Source organism: Haliotis rubra, unplaced genomic scaffold (assembly GCF_003918875.1).
Source record: "Haliotis rubra isolate DU_JTF1 unplaced genomic scaffold, ASM391887v1 Scf849, whole genome shotgun sequence".
NCBI lineage: Eukaryota > Metazoa > Mollusca > Gastropoda > Lepetellida > Haliotidae > Haliotis > Haliotis rubra.
Window position 1 is genome coordinate 325,595 of NW_025767578.1, and position 20,829 is coordinate 346,423.

At 42.0% G+C, this 20,829-nt stretch overlaps 2 protein-coding genes across 2 annotated transcripts; both read right to left on the reverse strand.

Moving 5' to 3' along the window:
• Positions 1-344: 344 nt before the first annotated feature.
• On the reverse strand, positions 345-18,248 carry LOC124262646. Its single transcript, XM_046697149.1, has 4 exons — positions 18,221-18,248; positions 17,266-17,376; positions 7,657-7,809; positions 345-1,871 (listed from the first exon to the last, which is right to left on the reverse strand). Exons 1-4 carry the CDS (start codon positions 18,246-18,248, stop codon positions 1,639-1,641), a joined length of 525 nt encoding a protein of 174 aa, XP_046553105.1. The 3' UTR covers positions 345-1,638.
• A 325-nt stretch (positions 18,249-18,573) lies between these two features.
• Positions 18,574-19,686, reverse strand: LOC124262647 (circumsporozoite protein-like). Its single transcript, XM_046697150.1, has one exon. The coding sequence runs from the start codon at positions 19,684-19,686 to the stop codon at positions 18,574-18,576; it is 1,113 nt and encodes a 370-aa protein (XP_046553106.1).
• Positions 19,687-20,829: the final 1,143 nt, after the last annotated feature.

A 20,829-nucleotide genomic window follows, 5' to 3' on the forward strand; every position in this document is an offset into this window, starting at 1 on the left:
TTCAAGGCCCCGTGACAGAGGATGAAAGCCTCTCATCCTTATCGGTGAACACTGACATATATCTACATCTACACTTGTATTCGATGGGCAGACAATGGACATATAGACGAGCTAGGGGCTGTGATGCTGAGCCTATTGCTCACCAAACGCCCGACCCTAATTTCTTATACTTGATGAAAACAATGATGACATTATAATCATTATAGTTATGAATAGTGCTTTTTGGATTCAAACCCACCATCATCGGATCCTAGCAAATGAGAGAAGCCACTCTGTACAACAAGCTCCAATAACCCGAACTGTCGGATTAGGTAATATGATAATTGAATCAATCGACGGTTATGCTACAAATGGCTATACAGGTATCTCGCCGTTTTATCTGTTGTAAGATCATGACATGTATGGGGCAAGATGAGTCTGAGTGTCACATGGATGTTCCAGGCTGGTAAAGCGTGAATGTGTTATCAACCGACTGCAGTAGACCGGTGACAAGAGACGTCAAGGGCAGAAATACCATTTTCAACACTCATCTATTCAAGCAGAACGCAACACCAGCTGTAGACAGCAGGGACCAACGTCTGCACGCCTAGTTTGTGCCGTTTCTTTGTGAGGACTTTTGTCACGACCCTATCTGGACAGACAGACTGGTCTCGACCTGTGCCCCGCAAATAGGTAAATACCAAGAAGTGAAATGTGAAAGAACCATCAGCGACGTCAAAGGGTGGCGTGCAGAGGCTCCAGATGGCAGCTGTATATAACGACCTCTTTCCCTTAAAACGGGTATTGTATATGGTAAGACCTCTTGGAAAAGGGTCTGGCTCTCCAACAGGGAAACGACGGCTGTATTTGGACATGATTCATCGTCGTAACCCATTTAGATCTCCTTCTCTCGAAACTGGACACGTGACCGATTGTCTTCACAGAAGTATATACCCATTTGCCAATGTTTCCTTCCTGACAACTGATTGTACTACGTATACATACGCAGCGTACATCGCATGTGTATAGATTCCTATTTACAGCAACATAACGTTAGCATAACACCGAGACTACAGAAAAATATTTTGACAACAATCAGTTAAGAATGATGAGAAAACATTATTTATATTAACTGTTCGATGTTTCATAAATGATACACTTAAATATGAAAATAATTTTATATCAAAAACAACATGTATCGCTTTGATACATAACAGATGTTTATAAATAGATAATGAAGATCTTTTTCTAATAAGTACAATCCACCTTACGCCTCAAAATATATAACAAACGATGGTAATGCCGTTGTGGCTGATGACGGAGGAGAGTAAGAAGAGCCGAGAAGCCATTTACCTGATTAAGTATTGTGCTGTGTTCATTGTTCGTGTACATCAACCCACATTTTAGCATAAAGAGCGTCCTACGCCTTCACGTGCAATTTTCCAGCAAACATATTCTGTGGTAACAGGAAAGAGCTTCACGCTTTGTGCAAATGTTGAAGGATCTAACAAAAGGCTTTGATCATGTAGTCGTTTTGAAACCCCGACCGAGATAACATAGCTGTTGAATACACTTGACATTATAATATTCAAAGGATGTGTACAACCTCTCAGCGCATTGCTTATTGAACACAGTTCGCCTGATATTCCAACAACATATTCATAACATAGTTTGCATATATTGCATAACTGCGCCTAAGGCCACGGTCAGAAGAATAACATTCCCGTTGATATGGAGACGGGTTGCTGGGTTGCAACCGTCTGTGCTGCAGAAGCAGAATTCTGCCGTGAAGTTGTCGTATGGGTTTGTCCAGTCGTGGCATCCGTCAGTCTCGTTGATGCCTGGGAGGGATCCCACAGGGTAACACGTTCTGATAACACCCACCCAGTTCTCTGAAAAAGACAAGCAGAAAGTAAGCATGAGCTTTGTGTACTCTCTCTATAACACGTAATGCATCGTAGACTTTTGGCGTCTCTGAAGAACAAGGTATTGTTTCCTGTGGGCTTTGCCAGAAGTACAGGTGCACCAATATTAAACTCTTTCACTCTTAGAGTTGCTTATGTCCATTTAGTGCAATATGTTGTTAACAATGTTCGGCTGGCATTGTAGAGTGGTGAGTAAATTGGGATGGTACAACTTTATTGATACCAAGTTCTCGTTTATTGCAGTCAGCAACGTTTGATGCAGTGGAGTAACTGTAATGAAGTAATGTAAGGTGACATCTTGAGATAGCAGCAGACCAACAACAACAGATAATGGATATCAAGTACCGTGTAGCTCATAATTGGGTGAAGCCAGAGGTAGAGAAACAGCAACAACTAGCACCTGGAGCCAAGCTGACTGGATACTAATTAAACGAGTCTAATTCTTGATTAGATTTTCATAGCAGACGGGATGTAATATCCTTGATCTCAGATGATCAGAGGTTTGTGACGGATGATGTTAACGTGAATCTGTTGTTTATCACAGCATGTCATCAATAACTCAAATGAGTCGCCATTCCAGCCCAATAAGGTGATAGAACCCATATCGAAACACCGCTGAATGCCAAATAAAATAAGTCGTTAAATGTCAGTTCATGTCTTCTGTCGGTTTTTAGCAGAAGAAAAAAGCTGGTGAACAGAGTTATACTGACCAACGACAGATGGGCAGAATTCATGTATATTCCAGGTAGAATTATGTGGAAATGACTTCAGGATTACCTTTACATTTACATAGGGGTGACGATTGCAGCCGGCTTTAGTGCCTTATCATGTGACAGTCACAAGATTTCCAAACCGCATTTCCTCCGTAGTCTTGAAGATATCTTTTTAAAAGGGTGAATGGTGAATGGTGTGACTTCTTATCTTTTGTAAAAAATTACCTTTAATTCTGGAGAGGTGACAAATATACCAAATGAACAATGGGATTTGAGTAACGGTATGGCCATAGCAAGATAACAAATGGGATTCAGGTAAAACCATATTGGGGTGATCAATAGGATTGCAATACGGTGAAAACTATAACTGTCTGTTCTATCTCTGTGTCTATGTGCTTGACTTTATGCTATTTTATGTTATTTTATGTCTTCGTGATACCAGTGATTGCTGACAGTATCGTCCTTGTGATGAATACCCCATGTAATCTCTTTGAAGTTGTAATTGGGACCCAAAGCGGTTCAATAAGCCACATAACGTGAAGAAAGTCACTCATTGTGACACATGACATTCTATCCATCCATCATTTGTCGACTTGAATAACATGAAGGTTCAATATGGTGTTGGGACTTCTTTACTGTCAGCTAACAAGAGTGTTTGTCAGAGGGTTATCTGGAGTGTTCTGGTGGAGCAAAGAAGGTTCGCGTAGTTATTGGCGTCAAGGGACTCATCCATGCTGAGGCTGGTTATTATGACAACGAGACCTGAGACCTCGAACATAACCACACTTAGGCTGCACGTCCCGGAGTACCATATTTAAATAGATCTGAATGATAGAACAACAACCAGTGCGATGAAGATAAGGAAAGTAGGTCTAACGTGTTGTGGCCATGTGTAACTGTATGAATGATAGAACAACAACCAGTGCGATGAAGATAAAGAAAGTAGGCCTAACGTGTTGTGGCCATGTGTAACTGTATGAATGATAGAACAACAACCAGTGCGATGAAGATAAAGAAAGTAGGCCTAACGTGTTGTGGTCATTTGTAACTGTATGAATGATAGAACAACAACCAGTGCGATGAAGATAAAGAAAGTAGGCCTAACGTGTTGTGGTCATATGAATGTAACTGTATCCAAAAGATAAAGAAAGTCCTAACGTGTGGGTCAGCTTGGACATTAATGTGACTGATGTTTTACTCTTAATAAAACAAATCCCAGATTTGATACGGATGAGATAGGAAGTTTAGTGTTGAGTTGACCTTCAAACGACAGAAATGACTGACTGACTGAGTTTGGTTTTACGCCGCTTTTAGCAATAGTCCAGCAACATCACGGTGGGGGACACCAGAAATGAGCTTCACACATTGTACCCATGTGGGGATTCGAACCCGGGTCTTCGGCGTGACGAGCCAACGCTTTCACCATTAGGCTATCCCCACGACAGAAATGATGATGATGATGATGATGATGATGATGATGATGATGATGATGATGATGATTTGACCGAAAGGGCAACCTGAAGGGGTCGTGAAGGTTGTCACAATTTATTTTGTATTAAATTTGAATTTGCAAATTTGCCAGAAGTGGTAGGGGGGTTAACTACGGGGTGGTTTAGTTGGTGTTTGTTTGTCTTTAATAAACAAACGAAAAGATTCCGCGAGATGTAGGATTCGAAGAGCAATGGTACACGAAGCGAGACATTTAGTTGCAATGTTATGCCCAACGAAACGTTTAAGAACATCACATTAATGCAACATTTATTTACTTTAACAGGCTATTCATTCACATTCACATTTGGAATATATTCATGTCCACAGTTAAGTGTAAAGTGTATATCCAGATCCAGAATTACACCTTTACGTTTTCCTTACAGATTTAGTCAAATGATCAGGAAATTTCATAATGAACTAATACTTTTCATAAGATATTGACTGATGAAGTTGATGTAGATTTTATATTTCGACAACTGAAGTGAGATGGCGGTCACAGTAAAATCTCTAAATCATCACAAAACATCCTATCAAGGAAAATATTACCTATGTGTCGGGGAAACATCGCCGTCATTATGCAGCTTGCTGCCATCAACCAGCCATTGATGTATGGAACATGAAGGTTGTTGACAACATGTATGACAGGGACCTGCCAAAACTGTTCGTACTTAACAGTTTATTTAACAAATATCAAGTGAGAGAGGGGGCGGCGGGGTTAAAGCGTTGGCTCGTCATGCCGAAGACCTGGGTTCGATTCCCCACATGGGTACAATGTGTGAAGCCCATTTCTGGTGTCCCCCGCCGCGATATTGCTGGAATATTGCTAAAAGCGGCGTAAAACTAACTCACTCACTCACTCACTCACTCAAGTGAGAGTGATCACTTGTTGACACGCTATTAAAACTTGAGATGCAAGATTTCACCCATTTGTACGATTAGGTGCGTGCGTGTGTGCTTGTTTGTGTGTGAGAGCGTGCGTGTGTGAGTATGTGTGTGTGTGCGTGATTTAAGGTGTTTGTGCTGGTGGTGTTTGAAGTGGTGCCAGATAGGGTGAGGTCTAATGGGTCATGCCAAAGGCTGGGGTTGTATTATGTGTACGCCATGTGTCCGGCAAGACGCAGCTTACTGATCTCAGTTGGCAGAAGAATTGTCAGGCCTCAGAGACCACGATTCGACCGGGGACACTGCACAATTGGACAGACGACTTCGCCACAACGACACCTGCGATGCCGCCATGTCCCGACAGCGATCCAAGACGATACCAGCCCTACCTGGGATCCGTGAAGCCGCCATGTCCCGACAGCGATCTAGGCTGATACCAGCCCTGCCTAGGACCCGTGAAGCCGCCATGTCCCGACAGCGACCCAAGACGATACCAGCCCTACCTGGGATCCGTGAAGCCGCCATGTCCCGACAGCGACCCAAGACGATACCAGCCCTACCTGGGACCCGTGAAGCCGCCATGTCCCGACAGCGACCCAAGACGATACCAGCCCTACCTGGGATCCGTGAAGCCGCCATGACAGCGACAACGACCCAAGACGATACCAGCCCTACCTGGGACCCGTGAAGCCGCCATGTCCCGACAGCGACCCAAGACGATACCAGCCCTACCTGGGACCCGTGAAGCCGCCATGTCCCGACAGCGACCCAAGACGATACCAGCCCTACCTGGGACCCGTGAAGAATCAACCTCCACTTGCATACATCTTAAATCGTGTCGCACTGTAGATACAGACTATAGCCCTTGAACAAAGGCTCACGCTTCAGTGGCAAATGCTAATTACCTGGCTCGTATCTCTCACATAGCCATAGTGCAATGTTGTCTTAACAAGACCTTTTCGGTTAGATTCTGGCTTAGTGAGAGTGAACCACGTCACCAAAGACATAATTAGGTCCCTATGTGCATTGCATTCATTCAGCCATTTAGACACCCGGTGAAAACGCCCACAAGCCACTCACGCACAACAACAGCGTCTGACTGGTATCTGCAACATGGTATCTTCAGAGGAAGGAAATTCTGTGATTTCTCTCTTTGGAATAACCCACAATGTAAATCTATTAATAAAAGTGAACATTTTGGAATTATGCAAGTATTACATCGGATAAGTACAAACCAGAAAATAAAATACTTTTTATCTTGATTTAGGTTGAAAGGTAATATTGAATTGTATTAATCAAGCTAAGAGCAATCTACACTGTCTACCATCTACAAAATATCACAATATCTACCCACACACTAAACCGTGATAGTAAGATGAACATTTTCGAAAAGCAAGATGCAAAGAACTGGCACGGAGTAGATATACCATACAAAATCATGGCATGTCCATGAACCAGAATATATAAACTTCCACTTTATTGCTATACGGCAGTGAACATAATTGTTAAACAATGTCGTATTTGCATAACCTTGTATTTGTCATGTTTTATCAGAAGCTCACAACATTGTGTGTATGTTGATGTTGGGTGAGTGAGTGAGTTTAGTTTTACGCCGCACTCAGCAATATTCCAGCTATATGGCGGCGGTCTGTAGATAATCAAGTCTGGACCGGACAATCCAGTGATCAACAGCATCAGCATCGACCTGCGCAATTGGGAACCGATGACATGTGTCAACCAAGCCAGCGACCCTGGCCACCCGATCCCGTTAGTCGCTTCTTACGACAAGCATGGGTTACTGAAGGTTCATTCTAACCCGGACCTTCACGGGTATGTTCATGTTGAGACACGGGATGTACTATCATGGTAGAGGTTTATAGTGAGTTCCTCAACGCCACATCAGCAATGCATGAATCTTATAGAACAGCAACACAATAATTCAGCATAGTATGGATTTTTCTGGAAGGAATATGGACCATATAGGCGGGCAAGCGTATTGCTCTACCAGTTCACATTACATCAACACCAGCAGGTTTCACCCAGGATATCCAGCCACGGTCGAATGTGAGAGTCTGGCCACTGTTACTGCCAGGTGAATGATGTTATCACTGATATTATTTAGTCCTATCGCCACATCGACAGTATTTGATGCTGTCATTGCAATCGTAAAGCCTCTGCTGTGTCATTGTTATTACTTTGTAGTTATTTGTATTGCTCTGTAAGCCTTGTTATACACATTAAAATAAAATTGCCATTTTATAACACATCTTTGTGGAACGCTGGCATCATACTGAATTCAGTAACTTACTGTTTCATTTTGGAAGTCGACACTAACAATACTCTCTTATGTCCAAGCTAACCTATAACTAATGGTATTGTGCCTACATGTACCAACTTATTGTGTGTCTTTGCTGGCAAAACATTAATCTGTATACCTGATTAGAAGCGTGATAATAGCCGTAAAACCTTGCTGATCATTGTTCAGTGAAACTAGGTAGACCATACAAGGCTAAACATAACAGGGGCAAACAAAGGAGTTTGATATGGTGGTAAGCCTCATGGAAATAGAGCATTTACTGGTCACAAGCTTCTGCACCGCCGGAACTTTCGGATACGAAATTCTTGTGAAAGTGTCAAGTACAGATTCATCCCATGAGCATACTTACCCTTGCCATTATGAGTAATAGGTGGTTGCGTTTGCTTGCCACACTTCATGTTCTCAGACGCACATTTGTACGTGGAGAACTGGTATGACTTGAAGATCTCGCCGCATGCGTCAGAGTTGCTGTTATGACACTTATAACACTTGATTGCAGCCCCTGAAAGAAGATGTGGGTCATCATGTTATCATCCTGGCGGAAGGCAAAGGATTCCAGCTGGACATTAATAACAAATTAAGGATGTTAAGATATTTATGAGAGTTGTATGTAATGTCTAAGGACGAGGGTGCAACATGTTGGTACATGGAGACACGCTATGAAAGAGTTGATCACCACAGTTAATACTTGGTAAGACAGAGCTTTGAGAATGGCTACCATTAATGCAAACCATGTTTAGCTAAAGTGTTGGTATTCTTAATATGTTTTTCATTCATTTTAACGAGAAAAACCCTAAATGGGATTGCATGAAATTTCTGTTAGCATTTGGACAATCAATACTTATTCAAACACAAAAATGGTATTAGCTTCATGCGGAGTAATTTTGCCGCGTGTTTTCATATCTTCAACGTGAGAGTTAGCTTCGGTCCATAATGAGAGAAATGGGACTTTTCAGATGGATTGCTCCAATCAATAAAAACATTCCATGTAATATGAAATGGCTAGTATCGATTTGTATTTGTTCCGTGCGATTATGTAAAACAATCATGTACAACTATTAATATCTTAGAGACTTGTGCAAGTCTGAGCCAGGGTTGGTGTATGACGTCTTGAAGCAATGAGCAGGATGCTACACCTCGTAGCCGTTCCACCAACAAGACGAGGAGTCGGACTGCTGACGGTGAGCGACAACACAAACGCAGACTTTCTCTCTATGCTGGCAGACACATCGCTATGTCAGATATATTTAATTATTCCCGAAATCATAAAAAGTAGAAAAGTGACACAGAATCTATTGATTCAAGAAGCATAACAGTCTGCTGTTATCTAATACCCCTCATTACGGATACTTCTTCCTCCAAAAAATTCAGAATACTTCATTATCACTTTTATTGACACGTCCATAAACACACGAAGCCGAGAGACACGCACGTCTATATGATGTTCATATATGAAAGACGTACACGAAACTGTATTGGTGGAAGTGCAGCATCGACTTTGACTCAGCGGTTTGTTGAGAGAGGCGGCGGCACTTGTGTGAGTGAGGAACAAAGCATCTCAGTGCCAGAAGAAGGTGTGACGATCTGGGAGACCCGTGAAACGAGTGACGAGTGTGCGGTGCAGGAGAAAGTGTGGTTTTGCTATTGTGATGTAAGAAGTGCGCACGAGATGGGATTGAGTGAATGAGAAACTGCCAGGAATGTGGAAGGAAGAGAGGGCCAGGCTGAAGAAGGCTACGAGAGAGTGAGAAGGTAGCTGAGTTAGCAATATAAATCAAGCGAGTGAAATCAAAACGAATTTATTCGCTGATATTCTTAACAATGTACATTAAATTGTAAGTATATTGTTTTTTCTACATGCCGTCAATCTTGTTATTATTTCCTTGCCCTACAAAATTGTCTTCAGACATATAATGTCATTTACACTGCAAGTTGGCACTCATCTTTCTCCTCTATTTTTTTTTCAATTTTAAAGTAAATTAGATTAGAATAAATCACAGACACTGATAAGGTTTTAAGATCTTATTCCAAACTTTCAATTTGTTCTGCTCCACATAGAATTATGATTCTACTTTATCTATAATTACTCCCGGCACATTTGATTAAAGCTGACGCGTAACTCCAACAGGGCTTATAAATTACTGTTTCTACGCCGAAGTGCATGTAACCTATAGCGTATATAGTGTCTCAGCGACCAGCACTTCTACTGGGTGGTCTGTGTACGTTCAGGTATTCTCAGTATGTTAAATGCACAGTTGGCTATCGGGGGAGTGCTGGCTTCAGATAGGAGACCACCACAGCCAGCACTCCTGCAACCCTGGACTTGGTGACTCTGGCTTGTTCTGATTACTGGAGGAGCCACCCCAATCTCTGAACTGATGGAGTAGATATACCATAACCATGTGTAAAGATGGTTCTGAAAACAATAACAAACCTAATTCATACTGTCACAACAAGATTTTAAAGATTCAAGTTTTCAATCTTGAATCTTGAATCATACTGACACAACGAGGTATATGTATCTGATCGTCAGGTTTGCCACCGTCTTCCTTTCTCGCAATGGACAGCGTGGTGCTGCTCCACAAGGTGTGATCGTATTCGGATTTGTTACCGCTTAAACTGATGAACTATGTTTACAAAATTTACAAACAAAAGCCCTGTATGTAAACTAACCATGTTAGATTTCAGTGTGCACTGGAGACATACCTATAATGAGGTAAGTCTTTCGGGGCTTTAATTCTGGTTTGTATAATTTGAATTTATCATTCCCAGTCCCCTGACCACGACATCAGACAACCAGTTTGTAGTGGCCTAACCCTTTTACTCGAAAAAAAACCCAATACTTTCTGCAGTACTTTTCAGCATCCTGAACTGACAAATGCTCATCAATCGCTCGTCAAAGTGGTTAAACAATTCGTGAATTAGAAATCATTCTTGCGAAGTGTCCTCCCATGGAGCAGTATTCACTGCAGAAAGGCCTTTTGGTGAGCCTGAGAACGTCAGTAGGTATGGACAAGGTACATTTAGGTTACATAACCACTGTCACACTGATTCACGAGTAACATAAAACAGGAGTTTCCTCTAATGCGTAGGTGCACAGTTAGATACATGTTGTAATGTAGCTTGAAAGGATTTGCGATATCCCTCCCTGTAAATGATGTTCACCCATAACCTGGAGGTGCTGGCTGTTACGGTGCTTGGATGGGGAAAGAGCTCGTTATTGACAGCTGTACACGTAGGCAAAAGGGGGCTAGTAGGGCCTCGGGGATTGTGTGTTAGACATGACATGCAGGTGAATAATGAAGACAACATTGTCATCATTTGGAGAACTTTGACTCATATCGTGGCTCGTGTTGATCCCTTGACAGGGGCTGCGAAAGGACACAGTGTATTGATGTATTGATAGTGTATTGATATATTGATAGTGTATTGACATATTGATAGTGTATTGACATATTGATAGTGTATTGGTAGATTGATAGTTTATTCATATCCTTGATAGTGTATTGATATATTGATAGTGTATTGATATACCTGATGCACTGAACTACTGTCTTTATTAATATTTTAAACTTTCAACATATTTCTTATCTTTATATCACGCACCATCATTTATGTCAATCCATTGAAATTTTCCTTAATTTAACAATTCCCTCGACCAGACAAAAGAGTGGTTGGTGGCATGAGGAACGATGCACACTATTGGGGTATAATGGGGCGTATACACGTCAGATCCTCATTTTGGTTCTCTCTACAAGCATTGGGATACCAATTCTGAGCTGGAATGTCCATGCCAGCAGACAATGTTGAGTTTAACCGACCATACATATACAGCCTTTGCCATATATTTCATCTTTGCGATGCCACACAACTCTTGGAATATTACAAGTTGTTTTCAGCTTCCTGATATTTTTGATATTCATGCCCAAAATGAATGATGGTTTGGTGGTTGTGAGAAGATATATATTCGGTTTTGAGGAAGAAACCAGATGTCAACCAATATACATGTGTGGCTACTGAACAGATAAGTTGATGTTGCTCGGTAATAGTTTAGTGAAGGAAAACCAAGTTCTATGAATAGTCAACTATATTACCTATTTTACCTGGTCTGACAAGATCTTTCAGCAAACCCATGGGCTACCCATGGGTTCTCCTCTCTCCCATATCATCACTGAGATATACATAACGGAACGTGAAGATAAGGCCCTGCTGACATCCCCCGTCGCTCCAATACGATGGTACAGTAAAGTAGACGGCACTTTCGTAGTCCTCAACCCCGACGACGACCCTGAACACCTCCTTTACCACCTGAATTCCCAACATCCTCGTATGCAGTTCACAATGGAAGAAGAATCTGACAACAAGCTCCCTTTCCTCGACGTCCTGGTACAAGCTCTTCACCACTGCCTACAGAAAACCCACCAATACCGACTAATATCTCGACTTCACCTCCAATCACCCTCTGCAGGTTAAGAAAGACATCATTTCAACCCTTACCCGGAGAGCCAAGAACATCTGCTCGACAAAAGAAGCCCTAAAAACTGAACTAAACCACCTCCACCATGTCTTCATCCATTATAACCAGTACCCCAAGAAGTTAGTTAACAACGTCATCAGATCCACCCTTAACCCAAGAGATAAATCACCCCGTCGACAATCTGCACCCTTCGTAATAAGTATCCCGTATGTCCCAGCAGTCAGCCACCAGATAAGACGACTACTTCAGCAGCAGGTATAGACGTTCTGTTCCAGAAAGGCAAGTCCATCCAAAACCTTCTCCAAGCCACAGGCAAAATCCCCATCAACAACTAAAGAAGACCCCTACAGGAGTAGTCTACCATATCAATTGCCAATGTGGAGACTCTTACATAGGTGAAACGTCCCGCCCTCTCCCACTACGAATTAAAGAACACAAAACTTCAGTCTAGAAAAAAGTCTCCAAATCCGCCAAAGCCGACCACACCAAAGCCAACCCTGACCATGCCATCCTTTGGAACAACATCTACATCCTAGAAACCAACCGAGCAGACTACAAGATTAGGAAACTTATTGAAGTCATAAAAATCCAACGCTTCAATCCCACCATGAACCGGGATCACAGTTATCTTATCTCCTCGGCCTATCACCACCTCATTAAAGATCACCACTACTCCACCCAATTGGCTTTTGTGTATTGTAATCACAACCAATCAATGTGTACATCAACCTACTCTCTTCAACTCACTATTACCATCTCAGTGTACATCAACTCGCCTATTGTATAAACTCATTCTGCATATTGTCTTATCACTATCACTCTGTACACCAACCTACTCTGCTCAAATCGCTAATCAGCAATCCAATGTACATCAACCTTGTCAATTGCATATACTCACTAGGCAGCTATGTATATGTTCTCCATGTTACAACTCTTTGTATCACTTGCTTGATAACGGTGTTAGTACCGAAACGTCGCACTCATTGCCATAAAGAAGTTGACTATCCATAGAACTTGGTTTTCCTTCATCTATACAACTTCTAAACCTTTCAAACAAATAGTTTAGTGGTTATATTGGTAATAGCTGGGGAAAATAGATTGTTCTCAACAACAAAAACAGAACCCGAGTCTACACAGGTCAATGGAAACCTTCATTATAAACGCCAGTCTCAATTAGAGCAATTTGGGAAAAAGCCACCGGTAGTGAAGTCTAAACGAGTAACACCTAAACAGTTTTATTCCATTCCTAAAACTACGTTTCCTCATTGCATCTAGTAGTCATAAACATCCCCCACGTGAATACACAAATGTCTCAAGACTGAGGGAATCACGAATGAATGTTGACATTCATTGAATTAAGTGATTGTTGATTCCTGTCAAATGCTGATCTGTGATTATGACTTATTTACACTTTTCCTTTAATAAGTAACTCCTCTCAACCCGTGGACAGCTACAGATTGCCTTACATTAGACAACAGCAGTGTGGTATTGGCAGCTTTGCCAGTAGCATCGAGTTCGAGTTAGTCCTCATGGACCATATTCCTGTAAGGAAATTCATTTTTTAGCTCCGCTTTTCAAAGGCAATATGTGATTTGCTTGTTTAATTGCAATGGCTTGGCAACAACAGACAAAAACGTGTGTTCAATACTTTTCAATGGTAAGAAAGTAACAGAACAGCGATTGCTTGATTTGTCTTCTTTTTTTTTTAAATGAACAGATTAAAATAAATTCAAATTTATGATTTATTGTGTATCTGGTATTTACTTATGGTTTGATTTCCGAACAGAGACAAAACAATTTAATATCCAAAAACCACGCTTTGATTTATAGATATAATCATTCATTCAATACATTTGGATTGTTTAAGAATCGCTGAAGCCAAATACGTCCTATCAGGGTAGACACCCATCTGAGACATTTGTGCCATTAACGTGTCACATAATTAAACAAAACATGTTAAAGGATGGCGGAAAATGTCTCTACAAACGTCTGTGTGATTTTATTGTCAAAACAAGTGTGTGCAACAGTTTGCCTTAACCTAACATGCAATAAGTATCGTTGCTCGAAGACATAAAGAACAAACGAATTGGTTTGAAAGTAAAATGCATGCCTTGCTTGAACTTAAATAGTGGACTGAACATGCTCGTGATCGAAATTGACCAGGCATCTCTCACGTCAGCATTGTATCGTATTGGTCACATGGTCAAGACTAATAATTTGATACCTATGAAATGTTTTTTTCAATAAATAACTTCCACAATACCACACATGGGTCAGGATTCACACCAATTACTGAACTTGGTAAGCATTGCACCTTTGGTCTTTTGTTCATAGCAGTGGGTAGATTAGTATTTAAAGCATTTACCATCGATTTGATTTCCTCTTAATACAATGCTATGTGAAGCAGCTTTCCCAATCGTTACGTGACTGGAATATTGCTCAAACCGATGTAACGTCATACTCATACGTTTTTATCAGTACAAATGCCCGTCATGACATACTGTGAAACCACTAATGACTCATTATTTTAACTACTCATTTTGAACTTAATCCACTCGATCGAAAATCCAAAAGTAAAAAAATGTACCTGTCATGTTCTTCTCCAGCTTCCGAAAATGATGAAAAAACTAATATAATATACCTATCACTCTTTGTTTGTTTCGGTAATAATTCCTTGTTGTTCCCCTGCGTCCAAATAGCCAAAACGTGAGTTTTCAAACAATGTGGAGAAATTCTATTGGCTGAAATATTGGCTACATTGGATAAATATAATTGTCTCTGACACAAATCTGCACGTGTGTCTTTACGACACTGCCTGCATTATTCACCACTGTTCTTCAGTACGTTATTGCAAGTGTAACCAGTCCCAAACCCTTGCATGGCATGATACACGTTACGCGGAAACACATATGATCACGATAAAGACCTGTGGAGGTTTCTCTGTGTTTGACAGAACTCCATATAAACACACACACACACACACACACACACACACACACACACACACACACACACACACACACACACACACACACACACACACACACACACACACACACACACACACACACACACACACACACAGAAACCCACAGAAAACAAGATTCGATGGCATTCGATAAATATGGAAGCGTGTTAACCCCACAGTCTAAACAATTGTCAGCACCTGCTTTGATTATACTTACACCTACCTCGAAGATACTTTTATCTATGTAGATGATACTTTCATACTGGATATAATTATAATCGTTACTGAGACCGTGCGATGTTTTGTTTTGAAGTTATGACCCCGGATGGATATAGTAGAAACAAAATATATTTTGACCGTTTCTGTATATTCATAACTCGATGAAATCATTTCAAAGTGTGAGCGTTAAACCAAAACAAACCCTCAAACATATTAATTTAACAACTCAAATTCGACATATTTAAGTGAAGAGTTGTATCAATAAAGGAAGGTCTAGTTTGAAAGTCAAACAAGTCATTAAATACAGCAACGATTACATAAAACCAAGTCGAAAATTCGATACCAGGTTATGCCTATTGTGGGCAGATGAAAGTATCTTCTACGTTTACCTGTACGAAGACAGTGAAATGTTCAGACTGTGGCACTAACACACTTCCATAGAGAACAATAGTTTTATATACCTGGAAATCTTTGAATGCACCAACCCTGTTTGATAAAACATAATCGAGATGCTCTTTTAACTGGAAAGTAATAGTGGATGAGCAAGAGGATGTTTCAAAGTAGTTTCAAACGCAATTTTAAGCCATGTAAGGTTATCTTTTGCACTGCTATTACAGAAATGGTAGTTAAACCCTTCACAGATGCCACAGACAAGGAAACCAGTGGTTCTGGTACATGTTGTCTCCACAGATTGGAGGTGGGGGAATTATTCTGATTTTCACAGTTTTATTAGTTACGTTATGCACTAAAATGTTATGTTTTGTTTTATTCTCTCTTTAGTCCCACTACGGCTGAAATACTGAAGTCTTAAGTCACACACTATTCTCTCTTTAGTCCCACTACGGCTGAAATACTGAAGTCTTAAGTCACACACTATTCTCTCTTTAGTCCCAATACGGCTGAAATACTGAAGTCTTAAGTCACACACTATTCTCTCTTTAGTCCCACTACGGCTGAAATACTGAAGTCTTAAGTCACACACTATTCTCTCTTTAGTCCCACTACGGCTGAAATACTGAAGTCTTAAGTCACACACTATTCTCTCTTTAGTCCCACTACGGCTGAAATACTGAAGTCTTAAGTCACACACTATTCTCTTTTTAAGATTGTGGAGACAGTCAAACAGTTCATACATGTATGGATTAACTAATTCTCATTGATAAATTACAAATAATTTGTAAGCAACGCAAATGGCTTCGTCAATCAAAAATCGAGATATTTCATGATTCTTTAGCAAGTGGCGAAGACTAAAGCAAGCATCTGTCACTCACAATTATGGCATTGATATCATGCTGGCATTTACTCCACATATATGTCAACAATAGCATTAACCAGTGGCATCTCAACGTATTCACTGGCATTGTTCGTTATCTTCCTGGCAACTGTTATTTACGGTAATGAATGATGCGGACAAATGGCATATACAAAGATGCACACATTATTTCAGGGAATTCACCGATGGACATCTCTGAAACACGACAGATGTAGCTATCTCTGAATCTAAAGCATTTCTTTGTTGTCTTTCCGCTCTCAAACAGACGTCTGATGGGAGCATGGTAACATTGTTAATAATGCAGAATTCGAGAAGATAGGTCAGCTAGTTATGTGTCAATCAGATAGGGGTATTTCAGTTTTTGAAAACATTATAAATAGAAGAGGTTTTCCTCGACACATGGACGTAGTCGCCAAACCAAGGATAAATATAAATCAACAGGTTAGCGAACGCAAGTTGTTAGCGCGAAGTTGAGTAGGAATACCACAGTGGGTGGAGTTAGTGAGTGATTTAAGACAAGTTATTGCTGGTGAACATGGCATCGATAAACGACATTGACCTGCGCTTGAAGGTTATGAATACAAATATATATTTCAATGTGATTATTTTGGATGATGCAATGAATTTATTTACAAATTTTAGAAATAAATTATATCTTATATGATAAATTGATATTATGGAAAAGTGTTGTCATAGTGGTCATGGTTGCAATACAAGGCATGTTGTATGGACTAATCAGAACTGGGACTGCATCATGCAGTCGTTAAGGCTGAATACACACGAGTAAACATAGTTCTACTGATATGACCGTATAGTGAGGTGTGTTGGTGATCCATGAGTTAGTGATTGAACGGTATCTGACACAACACACAAAATAAGTTGTTCTGATATACCGAAACCCGAGCAATTCAAGTCCTACATTTTGTGTAATGAATACTAAACCAGTTAAACAAGCATGAGTTACAGGCCATTATCTTGCCATTATGTCTGTTCCTTCATAATATATACGATGTATACTTGCCTACAGTGATTAGTGTCAGCCAGGTAATCCCTAGTGCCAGCTTCCGGGGCATCACCAGCGTTGCAGCATCACCGTCGTCGCTCTGCCCCTCTATACTGCCGAGTTGCGTGGCTGAGGTGATTTACATAGCTCATGTAGGGCCGGTCTATTCCGATGATCACAGCTCACGCTGGGCAAGTTTATTATTTGGCATGTTTGTTAAGAAATACTAATGAATGAATATCTTATGAATGAGATTGTGGGTGTATGTATGATGGTATTGCGCGCTGTCTTCACATCAACGTGACGATCAGCTGGTTCATCCGTCAGATATTTGTGGTTGACTGGCTTGTCTCCATGGTTTTACAGGTTGTCCGTACACAGACTAATGCTCACAGATGGTTTTTAAACATATCTATTCTTGCCACATAAAATCTCCCATGGTATACATGACTACTTATGAAATTAATCAAAGCGTACACCAATATGAAAACTTACACGGAGGAGGATGTTAGAGCGAATTACTCTCCCTATTTCTGTAATATGGGGTATCTGTAACTGTTGTCCATCGCTATGGCCACACAATTGCTCACAAGACAACAACCCAATGTGTTGAACCCGTCTGTTTTTGCCATCAATCACATTAATCATCTCCACACTGCTCGGGCTGGGAAAGGAGAGAGTGCCGATATTCAGGTGATTGATGACAGTGGCTGGGCAGATGCATTGACAGGGGGCATGCCAAGGTGAGTATAGGCAAGCTTTGAAGCTAGTTGTACTGAAACGGAAACCGTAAGTTTGTAATTTGTGTTTTCAAATTATGTAGATATTGTAATGAATTCAACGCCTTGCTAGTAGATGTCCAGAGAAGTCACACACATTTTGTGTGTGGCACACATGTGATTGACAATATTCAGGAAAACATTGTAAATATGCGGACCTCGGCTATAAAATACCGAGCTGACTTTCCAAGTACCAAGATGTCCGACTCCCCGTTGTTCCATTGTTCTTTGGGAGTGTTGGGTTGCAGTGAGTGAGTTTAGTTTTACGCCGCACTCAGCAATATTCCAGCTATATGGCGGCGGTCTGTAAATAATCGATCCTGGACCAGACAAGCCAGTGATCAACAATATGAGCATCGATCTGCACAATTGGGAACCGATGACATGTGTCAACCAAGTGGGCTGCAGTGGTGGGGGAGAGTTGCATTGCGGTGTTGGGGGTGTATTGGGCTGCAGTATATGTGTGTGTGTGTGTGAGTTGAACTGCAGTGTAGGGGGAGAGTTGCATTGGGAGCGTTGTCCTGCAGTGTTGGAGGAGAGGTGGGCTTCAGTGTTTGGGGAGCGTTGGGCTGCCGTTTTGGGGGAGAGTTGAATTGCTGTGTTGGGCTGCAGTCTTGGTCCAGTGTTGGTCTGCAGTGTTGGGGGAGGGTTGGGCTGCAGTGTTGGGGAAGAGTTTGGCTGCAGTGTTGGTGGAGAGTTGGGCTGCAGTGTTGGGGAAGAGTTTGGCTGCAGTGTTGGTGGAGCGTTGGGCTGCAGTGTTGGTGGAGCGGTGGGCTGCAGTTTTGGTGGAGCGTTGGGCTGCAGTGTTTGGGAAGAGTTGGGCTGCAGTGTTGGTGGAGCTTTGGGCTGCAGTGTTGGTGGAACGTTGGGCTGCAGTGTTGGGGAAGAGTTTGGCTGCAGTGTTGGTGGAGAGTTGGGCTGCAGTGTTGGTGGAGCGGTGGGCTGCAGTGTTGGTGGAGCGTTGGGCTGCAATGTTGGGGAAGAGTTTGGCTGCAGTGTTGGTGGAGCGTTGGGCTGCAGTGTTGGGGAAGAGTTTGGCTGCAGGGTTGGTGGAGCGTTGGGCTGCAGTGTTGGTGGAGCGGTGGGCTGCAGTGTTGGTGGAGCGTTGGGCTGCAATGTTGGGGAAGAGTTTGGCTGCAGTGTTGGTGGAGCGTTGGGCTGCAATGTTGGGGAAGAGTTTGGCTGCAGTGTTGAGGGAGCATTGAATTGCTGTGTGGTTATGCAGTGTCGGGGGTGTGTTGGGCTGCAGTGTTCGTCGGCCGCTGGGCTGCAGTGTTGGGGGAGCGTTGGGCTGCAGTGTTTGGGAAGAGTTGGGCTGCAGTGTTGGTGGAGCTTTGGGCTGCAGTGTTGGTGGAACGTTGGGCTGCAGTGTTGGGGAAGAGTTTGGCTGCAGTGTTGGTGGAGCGTTGGGCTGCAGTGTTGGTGGAGCGGTGGGCTGCAGTGTTGGTGGAGCGTTGGGCTGCAATGTTGGGGAAGAGTTTGGCTGCAGTGTTGGTGGAGCGTTGGGCTGCAGTGTTGGGGAAGAGTTTGGCTGCAGTGTTGAGGGAGCATTGAATTGCTGTGTGGTTATGCAGTGTCGGGGGTGTGTTGGGCTGCAGTGTTCGTCGGCCGCTGGGCTGCAGTGTTGGGGGAGCAATGAATTGCTGTGTTGGGGGAGCATTGAATTGCTGTGTTGTTATGCAGTGTCGAGGGAGTGTTGGGTTACAGTGTTCGTGGACCGCTGGGCTGCAGTGTTGGGGAGCATTGAATTGCTGTGTTGTTCTGCAGTGTTGGGGGAGTTTTGGGCTGCAGTGTTGGTCTGCAGTGGGCGAGATTTCACTATCTCCGCTAAGGTTGACTTGGCTGCGCTTCCTGTAAGACATCCCATTCGCAGCCTGGGTTGAGTGTACGTGACTCCGAGTTTGAACCTACCGAGCCTGGCTGTATCAGTAACACCGAACCATCTTTGCTGTATTTATGTACTCATTTATTTCAATGCATAAAAGTGTCATATCATCTAAATTTAACTGAATTTGGCTTCTTATATTTTACATAAAGTACATGAAGCATACGTAGAGAGTATAAACGAGTTACCTCTGGTATTAACTTGTAGCCAAGGCATAGCGTCACGTTTCTCACTCAACTTGTACGCTGAGAGACAAACAATGGAATTAATGTAAACATTAAATTAATAGTAAACCAGGTATATCGATCGAAATGTCGTCAGTACTTTTTCCAGCCACAACAAGTTTACCTTGGATGGTTACAACTTGGCGAAACATGAACAGGCATGCTAGGATTTCGATTCCGGATATTATCATCAAAGGGTTTGACTAGAAATAACCTGGCGAATTGCATCAAATTATCTTGGCAACAGGTTTTTCTTCAGCAATACTCTTGCTTTGCTGGGAGAGTGGACCTTTTGAAATGAATGAAGACTTTTAATTCATTTAAGGTTCATCCCAGCTACTCGTAGGATATCAAAGTATAACGTGACGATGTATATAGATACGGCGCACATATGGTAGCTCGGGACAGCTTAGCTAACAGGAAACAAGTCAGGCTTGCGTGATGCAGATGTACACTGACAGTGTATCACATGATACCTCGGTATCGCACAACACCTTGCTCTGGTTAATGATTATGTGTACAAAACAAGCCCGTGATAAGCAATTACGTCTTCCAGGATGCATGCACGAACCGGCTTCACGTACCAAGTAATTGATGGTGATTAGATGTACCAGATCCAGATTAGATTAACCTTGAATGGAAATGATAATAACCCCTGTATCGTGATAACGGTGTGTCTGTTAACCTGCCACGC

Bases quoted from the DNA above. Each gene is read 5' to 3' on its own strand.
- LOC124262646 (XM_046697149.1), bottom strand. From the start codon at position 18,248: ATGGAACAACGGGGAGTCGGACATCTTG. The intron at 7,810-17,265 runs GCAAGTATACAT...ATCTTCTTTCAG, and splicing joins GCTGACACTAATCACTGTAG to GGGCTGCAATCAAGTGTTAT. The intron at 1,872-7,656 runs GTAAGTATGCTC...TGTCTTTTTCAG, and splicing joins TATTACTCATAATGGCAAGG to AGAACTGGGTGGGTGTTATC.
- LOC124262647 (XM_046697150.1), bottom strand. From the start codon at position 19,686: ATGCTCCCCCAACACAGCAATTCATTGCTCCCCCAACACTGCAGCCCA.